The sequence below is a fragment of the Peromyscus californicus genome, unplaced genomic scaffold (genome assembly GCF_007827085.1).
Source record: "Peromyscus californicus insignis strain IS unplaced genomic scaffold, ASM782708v3 Scaffold_3__1_contigs__length_106647218, whole genome shotgun sequence".
In the NCBI taxonomy this organism is placed as follows: Eukaryota; Metazoa; Chordata; class Mammalia; order Rodentia; family Cricetidae; genus Peromyscus; species Peromyscus californicus.
The window spans coordinates 56,985,200-56,998,707 of record NW_026294551.1 but is presented as its reverse complement, the minus strand read 5'-3'; the positions used below and the strand labels follow the sequence as shown (position 1 = coordinate 56,998,707).

At 44.4% G+C, this 13,508-nt stretch overlaps 1 protein-coding gene across 1 annotated transcript in view; it reads right to left on the bottom strand.

Annotated features, from left to right (window-relative positions):
- Positions 1–13,508, bottom strand: part of Dnah9 (dynein axonemal heavy chain 9) — a 354,060-nt gene that overhangs the window by 70,159 nt on the left and 270,393 nt on the right. The window contains 3 exon segments of the mRNA XM_052756894.1: positions 291–495; positions 1,929–2,051; positions 10,184–10,419. Coding sequence (XP_052612854.1) covers positions 291–495; positions 1,929–2,051; positions 10,184–10,419 — 564 coding nt within the window.

The following is a 13,508-nucleotide window of genomic DNA, read 5'->3' as shown; positions in this document are numbered from 1 at the left end:
TGTTTCTGTCACCCAGGCATAATTTAATCCTACTTAGCCAGGCCCTGCTCTTGGGGACAGGAATGTCCAGTCTCTCAGCTAGCCGGCTTCTGTTCTTCAGCTCACTACATTCTTCCTTTCCCAACTGGGTGTTCACAAGTGACTAGGTCGGGTTTGGACTCGTCCAGTGTCTTGAAGAACCCACTCTACTGAATTCCAGGAAAAACTGCCCATCCCCGTTCCCACCGTGGCTGCACTGCATGACCTAGCGACAGAGCATTCCTTCCTTCCTCAGGGGATCTCTGACACACCTTCAGCTGCTCCAGGTCTGGTCTCTCCATGCTGACCACAGCGGCCAGCAGCTGGTCCTCCAGGCCATCCCTGGTCACCGTGAAGTTGATCAGCGTAGCCTGAGCCTGCAGTTCAGGTTGGTAGTGAGGGTTGGCCAGCTTGGTGTGAAGGATGAACCGGAACTTGGGATTGAATTCACACTCTTTGTCTCCGATCTTAATGAATCTGGAACACAAAGGCTCAAGTGAAGACAGGGTGCCTTCAGGTAGAATTTGAGATTTTTTTTTTTAAACAAGAGCATACTCGGCAGTATTAGCATATCATAATTTTTCCTAATTATGTGTAACAACTACCTAGGACCTTTCTTTGTCTTAACAATAGGAGCAGGTTGGAAGGATTAAGGCTTGTGTCAGAGTCACCATGTTTCATTTTACAGTGTGAAACTCTAGGCAGGGCTGTTCCTGCTGTGTCAGTATAGATTCAGATGCTATTCAGAAATGTCCCAGCAGATGGCAGCAGAGAGTGAGTGTGGCGGAAGGGGCATTTGCTTGCAGTTGGCAGGAAGATCTTAGGCATGCCAGAGGGCTTCCTTTTTCTCAGCTAGAAAGGGAGCGATTTTGATGGGTGAAAATAATTAAACATGGAAGCAGGTACAGCCCAAAACACAGAAGGGTAACTTGGGGACTGTGCAATTGGTAAGGTTCCTGCTAAGGCTTGGATGTGGTTTGTCCCCAGAGACCCATGTACTGGAAACTTGGTCTTCCTTCCATATGATAGAATGTGTGTGTGTGTGTGTGTGTGTGTGTGTGTGTGTGTGTGTGTGTGTGTGTGTGTGTGAGACAAGGGTCTGGTGGAAGGTGATTGGAAGGGGTTAATGCTATCTTTTGGAGGGGGCTGGGTCCAGTAGGAGTGGATGAGTCTTTGAGAGAGTAAGCCTGGACCCTCCCCAATCTCTATCTTCCTGTCTTACCATGTGGTCCCCCTCCCCATGGACTCCCACCACGATGCCGTCTGCCATGTTGTGATATTGGAAAAAGACTCTTAGCGGATGTAGCTGGTCAGTCTTGGACTTTCTGTTTCCCAAACTGTGAACTCTACAAATGATTTTCTTAGTAAACTACCTGGCCTTGAGTATTTTGCTATAGTAACAGGAAACAGGTAAGGCTGACCCCAGAGTCAACCACACCTTCATGTTAATCAGCACTCCTGCCATATATTAGATGGAAGCCCTTCTACTACTTCTCATTTTTCTCATTCACATCAACCACCTCTTTGTGCCCTGTACCTGCTAAGCCTTCAAAGTCACAAAGGGTCATCAAATTCACAGGGAGCTGAGTTCTGAGCCTCACACATCTGGCTTGAATAGAATGTGTGTCTTAGAAGTCTGTCTGCTTTTGGCCATTTTCCCTTAGGGTTTCTCTCAAATTGTGCACCATGGCCATCAGAAAGAGGATGAGGAACTGTAGGCTTTCAGAAACCTCTGCAGAATCCAAGGGCAATGAAATGGCCTATTACTCAAGGAGAGGAAGGTCAGTCAGCTGCAGAGAGTTCCCTGAGCTGAGCTGAGCGGAAGAGGTTCCAGAGGGGACCTCTCCACAGCTCTAACCAGGGTAGTGGACCAGCACGGTTCACAGGGCAGCTGTGCATCCGAGTCTCACCGGCCTTTCTTAATGACTTCTCTCCCAAGCAGAGGTCCCAGGACAGGATCAATGGATTCCTCGAGGTTCTCAATCAGCACCACATCTCCAGCTTCCAGGGCACGCTCTATGGTCTGAAGGCAGCTGGGGAGCAAGTTAGGCAGCATGAGTCTATAAACACATGGGGCTGAGGCAATGTAACAAGACCACGGAGCGTTGGAGGGAAGTGCAGGGCTGGGCAGGGGGACACAGTTTCCGGAAATGTCTTTAGTTATTATACTTTTGTCTACTTTAAAATGACGTTTCTGAGATTTATATATACTTTTTTTACATCTTTTAGAAATAGAAATGACAAAACAAAAAGGGATATGAAAATTAACCACAGTCCCTGTCTGTTATGTATAATTCAGTGTTTACTGTGGACATCTGGCTATTTGGGTGGTCCTTTGGTACTGGGTGATTGGTTTGGGGCCCCATGGGAAACAAAACCAACAAGCGCTCTATTACATTTTACATGAAATGGTGTTATGTTTGCATACAGTCTGCAGCCATCCTCCCATAAACTTTTATTATAATACTTGATTCAGAGGAATGCTCTGTAATGGTGGCTGCACAGGATTATTAATGACGAGGGAGAAAGTCTGCACATGTCCAGTAGAGATGCAATTGTTCCCAAGTATATCATTGGCTCTCAGTGCAACATGTTGGTATGAAGAGCTGACCACATTACATTCTCAATTTTAGTTTTTATGTTATTGAATTCATATGGCACTTTTGCTTTATAACCTAGTTTTTTATTTTTACATAAAATACGAGCATTTTCTCAATGCATTGAATATTCTTCCAAAGTAATTTTTAACACATGTAAAATAAGATTCATTATACTTAAGAACAGATTTTATCCAGTTTTATGAGAACACTAAAATGGCACATGGTGTATCCCTTTAGCACACAGTACAAGTTGGTATACATCACCAGTTAACCCACCAATAGTGGTTTTTAAGTCTCACTTTGGGAGTCCTGTTAGTGTTGCAGCTCTGAAGGGAAAGGCTTCCCCAACAGAAATGTTACCTGCTCCCATGGGGAAGGTTTCCCCATTTCAAGAGTTATAGCTCTGAAGGGAAAAGTATCCTGGCAATTGGAAGCCATGGAATACCACAAAGTCACACTGCACAATAAACCTCACACAAGAGATTTATTGGGAGGGAAGAATCCACGAGGGTGACTGCCTTTGCTCAGGTGAGAAGCCACAGGGCAATGAGCAGAAGGCAGAGTTTTTATAGAGTTTCTTAGGGTCTGGAGCTTTCCAGGGTGGCCCAGGATTGGAGGGATTTTGTGTGTGTGTGTGTGTGTGTGTGTGTGTGTGTGTGTGTGTGTGTGTGTGTGTGGCCTGATCTTGGGGCAAGTTTAAGGATTGGTGGAATTCTGTGGTCTGATCTTGAGGCAAGTCCAGGGATTGGTGGGATTCTGTTTTGTGACTCCGGTTTTCGGATTGGAGTCAAGTTAGGATCAGTGTGTTTGTAGCAGGAATCTTAGAAGGTCTTATTAATAAAATCAAACCTGAGGCCAGTTATTGGGGTGAATGCTGGAAGATCAGAGAAGCAGAACAAGCCACAGCTTCCTTACCTTGCTAGTTCCTCAGCTGATCCTGTTTCCTCAGACTGGAAGCCTCTGAGTCCTCATTAAAATTGAATCTCAGCTGAACTTCTGCTAGAAGCCTGAAAGCTTAACCAGCCAAATGCTTCTGGTTTCTGGTCTTCACGCCTTATATATCTTTCTGTTTTCTGCCATCACTCCCTGGGATTAAAGGCGTGTGTCACCATGCCTGGCTGTTTCCAATGTGGCCTTGAACTCACAGAGATCCAGAGAGATTTCTGTCTCTGGAATGCTAGGATTAAAGGTGTGAGTGCCACCATTTTCTAGCCTTTGTATCTAGTGGCTGTACTGTCTCTGACCCCAGATAAATTTATTAGGGTGCACACTATTTTGGGGAACACAATACCACCACATGTGTTCTTGCCTTTGTACTAGTCTCAGGGTCAAGTCAGGGTTAGGGTGTTTTTCTTTGGCCCTGGTCTTGGGGTCAAGTCAGGGTTAGGGTGTTTTTCCTTGGCCCTTTTATCCTACAAGTCCTAGGAAACAGACACTATTTTATTTATCTCTTTTTAAAGATTTGTTTTTATTATTTGCATGTTGTGTATGCTTTTGTGTAAGTGAAGGCTGAAAGAAGAGGAATCAGCTCTCTTGGTACTGGGGTTACAGATGGTGTGCGAGCTGTGGGTGCTGGAAATTGAACTTGGGTCCTCTGGAAGAGCAACAATGGCTCTCCAATCTCCCTATACATTCTTAAATGACTTTTATTAAATTGTTAAAACACAATAAAGGGATCATATCAGAAAAATCTTAATGTAAAAGGGATTTTAGGGTTGGTGAGATGGCTCAGTGGATAAAAGCACTTTCTACCAATGATGACAATTTGAGTTTCATTCCTGGAACCTGTAAGGCCAGGCCCATCCCCTGAGGCCCTCCAACTGCCAGGCTCCACTCATAGAACACTTACTGCCCTAAAGGCTGGGCCCAGCCCCATCCTACAGAGTAAAAAGCCCAAGATCAGGACTTGAAATCCCACCAATCCCCACCCTGGAAAGCTCCATCCCTAAGAAACACTATATAATCCCTGACTTCTGCTCAATTCTCTACTGCTTCTCGCCTGAGCAGAGGCAGCTACCCTCCTGGATTCTTCCCTCCCTATAAATCTCTTGTGTAAGGTTTGTTGTGCAGTGTGACTTTGTGGTATTCCTTGGCTCCCAGCTGCCAGGATACCTTTCCCTTCAGCGCTGTAACACTTTGGGGAAAACTTCCTCCTCCAGAGCAGAGCTGTAACATTCCCAATGGGGAAACATCCCCCCACCCCAGAGCAAGCTGTAACAGTTCCACTGGGGAAACCGCTCCCCTCAGAACTGTAACACTTATAAAACCCACTCAGTACAAGGAGAAAACTCCTGTAAGCTGTCCCCTGACCTTCACAACATGTACTGTGGCACATTCACTCTCCAGCCCCAAGTAACCTAAATATAAAAACAAAACAAAACATTGAAAAAGGATCTCAACTCTTAGGACTGGGAAGTTTTCAAGGGAGGTATGTAACTTGCTTTCTTTATCTGAGCCATAGAGACAGGCTTGGGCTCCTTTGTGCTAAGGGTCGCTAGAGTTTCTAGTTTGAGAAGATTATTCTAAAATTTAATGTTGCAACTCTACCACAGGGCCTCCATTTAGACTATATTTTAAGTGTCACAGAATAAAATGATTCTATAAAATGTAGAAACAGTTTACAGGTCACCCAAAACTGAGCAGGGAATCATTACAAATATCCACATTCCTATTGGATGACCAGAGGCAAGCTAAGACAAATATATCTCAGATAGGATCCCTTTAGAGTGTGTATTCAAGATACATTAAGAACTTCAAGAAAAGCTGGGTTGTTGCTCACTTGATAGAGTGAAGCAGTGGGTTTTATCTCCACTACCACATAAACTGGGCATTGTGGTTTACTCCTGTAGTCCTAGCATTGGAGCAGTGAAGGAGGAAGATCAGAAGTTCAAGGCCAGCCTGGGCTGTTTGAGACCCTGTCTCAAAGACAACAAAATAACCTCAAAAGAACTTTATAATAATCACCATGTTCTCATCTGACCTTACATAAGACATAGCAATTATCTCTTGAAAGGCTCTCAATTCTGAGTGTCTTTTCCAGAACAGTTAAAAACACATTCAAGCCAGGCAGTGGTGGTGCACACCTTTAATCCCAGCACTCCGAAGGCAGAGCCAGGTGGATCTCTGTGAGTTTGAGTCCAGCCTGGTCTACAGAGCAAGATCCAGGACAGACACCAAACTACACAGAGAAACCCTGTCTCGAAAAACCAAAACCAAAACCAAACCAAAACAACTAAACAAAACAAAACAACCCCCCCCCCCAAAAAAAAACCCAAAACCAAAAACACATTCAAGAGTGTCTTTCCACACCAACCAGTTTTTAGGGAGTTCAGACTGGACTATGGTTTGTGTGACTATGCAGATCAAATCAGGGCTGCACTGTTGGACTGTGTGTTCTAGACTAAAGGCAATAGGAGATCACTGTAAGGCAGTGCTGAAAGTCCACCCACTGTTTTGACCATTCTTGTATCTTAACTCTGGCACTGAGGCTTTGCTATTGGAAAGGCTACAGAGCCAATGATGCTAGTATTATCTGCAGACCATCTGGGGTACTTTTCAAACATGACAGGATCTGTTTACTTTCTGTTGTTTGGACTGAAGACAGGGGATTCAGACAATCAAGAAAACACATCTTGTCTCATCTTTCTAAAGAACTTTAGGACTAGCACACAGACCTGGAAACCACTCAAAACATAGGCAAGACAGAGCCTTTCACACCAGATCCCTCAGAAGAAAGCCCTGGTAGCTCACCAGAAAGACCACATGGAGCACAGTGTAGGATGATCTGGCTATTAGACTCCCATGGCTCTTCTTTTGGGGCACTCTCCTCTGTGACTGTCAGTGGCTCCTGGCCCTCTTCCTCTATAGGCCCTTTTCCAGGATAGTACTTTCCCAAAGCTGTGGGACTACCCAGCAAGTCATTTTTCCCCCACAGGAGAGGGAAACAGATCCATGGTGGCGCTTAGAGTTGCTGCCAGAACTCAATTTCTTCCCACTGATTCCTATGGGTATGGAAGCACTTCGCAGCCACTCTGAGGCTAGAGGCCGGCCTTGTCTTAGGTCATTTTTCATTTCCAGTGACACCACCTCACCCTGTGACTTCCCATTTATCATTGCCAGTTCCATCTGTGGGCAAGTGCTCCCTTTCTGTGATAATTTCTTAGGCCACCTACTAGTCTGGTCTAGTCACTTCCTCTTGACATTTGTTTTTGCCAGGCAGGTCCATGGGGAGTCTCTTTAGCCAACCCATGTCTGCCTCATGCTTTGTATTCTCTGATGCAGTGAGAACAGAGTGATAGGTGCCCGTCAGGATGGTCTCCATGGATCTCAGTGTGAGCCTGCCAGCGCATGTTGAACATCATCACAGTCATGATGTAGAGGGAGGAGAAGCTGATGCTTACTTAGTGGCAAAGCCAGGTCAAAGATTAGCACTGTGCCTGTCAGTCTCCTGAAGAGTCCTATGGGAACTGGAAGCAAAGCCCAAGAGCCCAAGAGCCAGGATGAACAGAGGGAACCTACTACAGCGACCAGGTGGCCCTCCTCTATCGAGAGCTAGTCATGATTGCTGCTGGCCTGCACTTAGTGTGCCTTCAGGCCTGATCTAGATTAAGGGAAAGGGGGGGGCTATTTTGGTTCACAGGTGCAGTCTATCATGAGAAGTCTGTAGCGAGGAGCTTGAGGCAGCTGGTTAAGTTGCATTCACAGCCCCCATCAGAGGGAGTTGAATGCCTATGCTCTCAGCGTCTTAGTCAATGTTCTATTGCTTAAAGAGACACCATGGTCATAGCAACTTTCACAAAGGAAAACATTTAATTGGGGCCACCTTACAGTTTAGAGGTTTAGCCCATTATCATGATGGGAAGCACGGCAACATGCAGACAGACATGGTGCTGGAGAGGTAGCTGAGAGTCCTATATCCAGATCAGCAGAGAACAGAAAGAGTATGCCACTGGGTCTGGCTTGAGCTTCTGAAAACTCAAAGCCCATCCTCAGTGACACACTTCCTCCAATAAGGCCACACCTACCCCAACAGGGCCACATATCCTAATCCTTCAAATAATGCCACTCCTTATGAGCCTATGGGGGCCATTTTCATTCAGACTTCCATATTCTACTCTCTGATTTCCATAAGCTTGTAGCCATGTCCTAATGCATTTAGTCCAATTTCGAAAGTCCCCACAGTCTATCACAGTCTCAATACTGCTTAAAAGTCCACAGTTCAAAGTGTCTGACACTCAGGGCAGTTTCTTAACTGTAACCCTCTGTAAAATCAAAATGAAAAAGGAGATCACATACTTCCAAAATACAATGGCACAGGATACATTACCATTCCAAAAGGGAGGAAAGGGAGCATAATGAGGAAATACTGGACCAAAGCAAGACCAAAAACCAGCTGGGGGAACTCCAAACTCTACATCTCCATGTCTGATGTCAAAACTTTCTTCAGATCTCCAATTCCTTTCAGCTTTGTTGACTGAAGCATATTTCCTTCATCCTGTTAGCAGCTCACTTTGGTGGGTATACCATGACTTTGACATCTCTAACGTCTTGGGGTCTCCAACAAAATCCAGGCTTCATCTTTACAGCTTTACTTAATCACTTCTCTGAGCCTCCATGCAGGGACACCCTTGACACATACCTAGCCTCAGTGGCTTTCCTTAGCCACAGAGGAGATCCCATAACTCTTTTCTCATATCCTTGACTATAAAGCCAGACTATGTGGCTGAAGTTGCCAAGTTCTTCTGTTTGCTAGGGCTGGAACATGGCCCCCCTCATTCAAACACATTTTCACCAGCTTTATGTTTTCAGTGGTTTCTTTTCCTTCCTAAGATTGGCTGCCCTAGAAATCACTCTGTAGACCAGGCTGACCTTGAATTCAGAAATCTGCCTGCCTCTGCATCCTGAGTGCCGGGATTAAAGGTTTGTGCCACCAAATCTCACCCTATGATTTTCTTTAAGTCCTTTTCACAAGTTAGAAGCTAAGCTGGGTGGAATCTTGCCCTGAGGTCACCACTCCCTTTATTTCATTCAGCAGCAGGCTTTTCTTTAATTTGTTTATCTCCTTGAGCACAGGACTTCCTGGTGCCTCCTTTCTTCTCAAACTATACATTTTCTATTTTTCCTTGCTCAGCTTGTTCCTTTTCATTATATCTGCATAAGAGTGGCCACTAATAACCATATCATAATCAATACTAGGCTGTTTTTAAATCTCCTTGCCAATGTTGTTAATCCAAAACTCCTTAATTTAGCTTCAGGCAGAATTTTTGGACAAGGGCAGAAAACAGCCACATTTATCACCAAAATATCATAAGAATAGTCCACAGGCCACATCCAAATCACTTTCAGCACCACTGTCTTCCATATTCCTACTAGTATGACCAATTAAACTCTGCTTAAAGCATTCAACTACTTTCCTAATTCAAAGTCCCAAAGGCTACATCCCTCCAAACAAAAGCACAGCCAGGCCTATCACAGCAATGCCCAAGTCCCTGGAACCAACTTTTGTCCTAGTCAATGTTCTATTGTTGTGGAAGGCAACATGACCACAGCACCTTTTATAAATGAAAATATTTAATTGAGGCTGGCTTACAGTTCAGAGGTTTAGTCCATGATGGAAAGCATGACAGCATGCAGACAGACATGGTACTAGAGAGGTAGCTGAGAGTCCTACATCTGGATCAGTAGGCAGCAGGAAGAGAGTGTGAGCCACTGGGCCTGGCTTGAGCATCTGAAACCTCAAAGCCCACCCCCGGTGATACACTTCCTCCAATAAGGTCACACCTATTTCAACATGGCCACACATGCTAATCCTTCAAATAATGCCACTCCCTATGAGCTTATGGGGACCTTTTTCATTCAAACTACCACAGTTAGATTTCTCCATTTTATACAGACTGGGACCCAGGCCTAGGGAATGGTGCTACCCACTTTTAGGGTTGGTCTTCTCACTTCAATCACCTCAATCAAGTGTCAGAAACTATCCTAGTCAAGATGATTCCCAACAGGCATGCCCAGAGGTTTATCTCCTAGGTGATTCTGATATTGTCTATTTGATAATCAATATTAATTGTCAAAGAGACAATTATCACCACCAGAGATGGTGATAACATGCCCAGATGAGAAAGTACAACATCTTTTTAACTGGGATATAATAGTTGTATGTCTTTGTAGGGTATAGAGTGATGATTTGATACATGTATACTTTATGCAATGGTCAGGGTAAACAGGGTTTCTTCTTCCTTAAACACTTACCATTTCTTTGTGTTGGAGAACCTTTGAATTCTTCTCTTCCTATGAAATGTTTAATAAATAATGAACTACAGTCATCCTACTGACCACATGATTCCTAATGAGAAAGAACACAGAGCTGGTACCCAAGTATCTTGCTGAAATACTCCCTAAACTGAGAGGGAAACCTGCAAGAAATCAGGAGAGTTGCCTGATGGAGAGGTCAGAAGGGGTGGGGGTGGGGGTGATAAAAGCCACTGGGGCTTAAACCTGTTCCATGCAATGTTTCCTTCTTATACAAATAGCAACAGCATCAAATTGTGTTCCTAGTCACCTACCCTTTCTGGCCTATCTGGGTGACTCGGAGTTCATCTCCATATTTGTTCTTGATCCACTTGATGCCTTGCAGTTGAGGATCAACCATAAGCGGCCAGCGCTCACAGTTGATGAGGATGGTGGCATTCTCCATGGACATGCGGTCTGCAGGGAGGCCCTCATTCTGCCAGGCAGCCACATCGGCATCATCAGTCAGCATCCTCAGGGGGTCCAGAGTGGAGGTGGCTGGGATGGGAACCTGATGAAGAGGTGACAGGCACACTCTGAATGGAAAACCCCATCTCTGTGCGGGAGAAGCCACAGTATCTCACCACATAACATAACCCCTTTAAAAGCAAGATCAACATCTCCCTGAAGAGTGCTTTCCTGGCTGTGTGATTGTTGCAGAAAGTATCTTGATAGATGAACAGGAGAAATTCCTTCCGTGACCAACTCTTTTGCTCTTCAATATATTCATCTTAATCAAATTCCTTCTACAGCTTATGTCTTTTTTAAAAAATTACTTATTGCATGTGTATGTATGTGTGTGAGTGTGCATGTGCTATGGCATGTGTTTGGAAGTAAGAGTATGATTTGGGGGAATTGGTTCTCTTCCTCTACTGTGTGGGCCTCCATGTTCTAACTCAGGTAGTTCTGAGCTGTCTTGCCAGCCTGATTATTTATATCTTTAATCTATAATATCCACAACCATGTGGACACTTGCTTCTCTGTCACTGTTCTGTTTCTCACGTTGGTTTTCTGGTGGCACACACAAACCACTTTCTCCTCTCATCTAATTTACCAGCTTGCAAAGGGCTGCGGAAGCTTCCTTTCCCCTACCCCAATCTTCCCTCCTCAAGGCTGCTCACAAGGCCCCTCCCCCAGTAAGCACACCTGCGGGGGGCCTTGCTGAGGAGCACACCCCCAGCCCTGAGAACTCCACCCATGTCCCTCTATGTACCCTCAGAGCTAGAATATCCTTTCTGTTTTTCTATTTTGGCCTCTCTCGGCTCTCCTAATTCTTCTATAAACAATCTTTTTCATTGACTTATATACTTTTAAAAAGGGGTAAAATTTACACAACATAAAACGAGCCATTGTAAAGCACACCGTTTGGTGGAGGAGAGCACATTCTCAGTGTTATGCAGTCTCCAGCTCGATCCATCTTCTCCCAGGTAGTTTCACAGCCCCAAAGGAAGCCTCATGCTCATTAAACAATCCCTCCCTGTGTCTCTCTACCACAAGCTCCTGGCAATTACCAATATGCTTTCTGTCTCTATAGATTTTCTGATTTTGGATATTTAATAAAAATGGAATCATAGACGATGTGACCTTTTGTGTCTGGCCACTTCCATTTAGTGTAATGCTTTTGAGGTTTAGACTTACACCCTTTAAACTCTTTGATTCAACTGTCTCTGCAGTTTGCTTTGCTTAGGTACCTCTGGAAAACTGTGTAAACCTTTTTAACTCCTTTTCCTACCATGTTCAAGTGGTAGCCTTTGGGCCCCATGATCCCCAGGACAGCTGTGAATGTTGGCTCACAAAAAATCATTAACTTACTTAAGACATGATATTTTTGTAAGTTTTTGTTTTGTTTTGGATTACTCAATCACACAGGTTCTAGAGTATGACATTTATAGGTGAGAATGTCATGCCATGATGTGAAAGGTTAAACAAGTTTAAATGAAGGAAACAGAAGGCCCATGCTATAGTATCATGCTCTCTCTCTCTCTCTCTCTCTCTCTCTCTCTCTCTCTCTCTCTCTCTCTCTCTCTCTTTCTCTCTCCAACATCTGAACTAAGTAGCTCACACTGACCTTAAACTCATGACCCTGCCATCTCAGCCTCCTGACTTCTGTAATTACATATACATTACATATATATGACACTGTGCCCAGCTTGAAACACATTTCTGATCTCAGGAGAATACCAAGGGACTGAATTCCCTTGACAAGCTTGATGTGGCCAAGCATTGTGGTGGAGACTGAGGCAGGAGGATTGTGAGTTTGAGGTAGGCTTGAGATATACAGAGAAAACAAAAATAAAACAAAAAAACCCCAGAAATGTATTTTGTCATATTTTCTTTATAATCTTATGAATAAAACATTATTCTGGGATTCATAGACTTTACCAGACTGCTTGTTGTGGTTAGACTATGTTCCCTAAAATTTAGGTGTTGAAAACTTAATCCCCAGAGAGCAGGTCATTGTGGCTCTGCCCTGTAAATGGCTCCCATGGATACCATGGGAGTGAATTAGTTTCTGCTGAGTGGGTCACAGAGGTGAGTTTGGTCCCATCTTTCTCTCTGGCTCTCACTTTTTCTTCCTCTTCTGCCTTCTGGCATGGGATGTCAAAGTACTGAGGTCTACAGCACACTCACAAGACTGCAGTATCGAGAGCCAAGTAAATATCAGTTCTTTATTGATTAGCTGCTCTCTAGCACCGTTTGAGCACCAGACAATAGACTAAGACATTGCCAAAGGCATCTACGGCGTAAGAATTCTTACGCACATCCAACAAGCCCAGCCCCCTACGCCGCTAAGATGCTAAGAGCCGTGCATCTTCTCTCAGTTGATGGTTCTCCCACTGATTTCAAGATGAATGAATTCACAGCTCAACGAGGGCTGTTAGTTCAACTAGTTAGCACAACTAGTGCCACTAGTTACTGTTGAACTAGTATCCATGCTATTCATGGTACTGTAACCATTTAAAACCAGTTCATGAAATCATCACGCGGGTAGAATTTTATGAGCAGATCTGGGAAAACACAGGCATCACTATAGAAATGCATTTGGTATTCTAGGGCTGTAGTTATGGGTGGGGTTTGGAATATGCCTCAGGGTACAATGTGAATTGTGCTCACTCTTTCTGCAGCTGAAGTTTGTGGACCTGATCACCTCCACTGGACTATGAATGTGCTGAAGCCATCCCAGCCTGGCATATCTTTTGTATTCCATCAACATGGCATGTAGGAAACTCTGAATTTTTGGCTAGTGTTTGAAAACTGGTGAGCCTGAGTTATAAAAATGTGCCAAGGGAATGTTAGGGTCTGGTTAAGGCTTGAAATCTCCTTTAGTCAGCCACCAGCATCCCCTGCCCCCATTTCATTACTTTGATATACAGAGGGAGCACATGAGCATTGGTGGACAAAGTTGCTTTTATAGCTGTGTTTCTGAGCCATGGGTATAAACTGTATGGTTTTGGGGCCCAACGACAATGGGCCAGGAAGAACAGGGAAGAAACTTCCTCACTGCTCCCGTGATGTCCTCTGGAACAGAGAGATCCTTTGTTGTCTCCCAGATTTTACCACTTGGAAGTGAGCCAGGAGGTAGAGGTCATCAAAGAACCA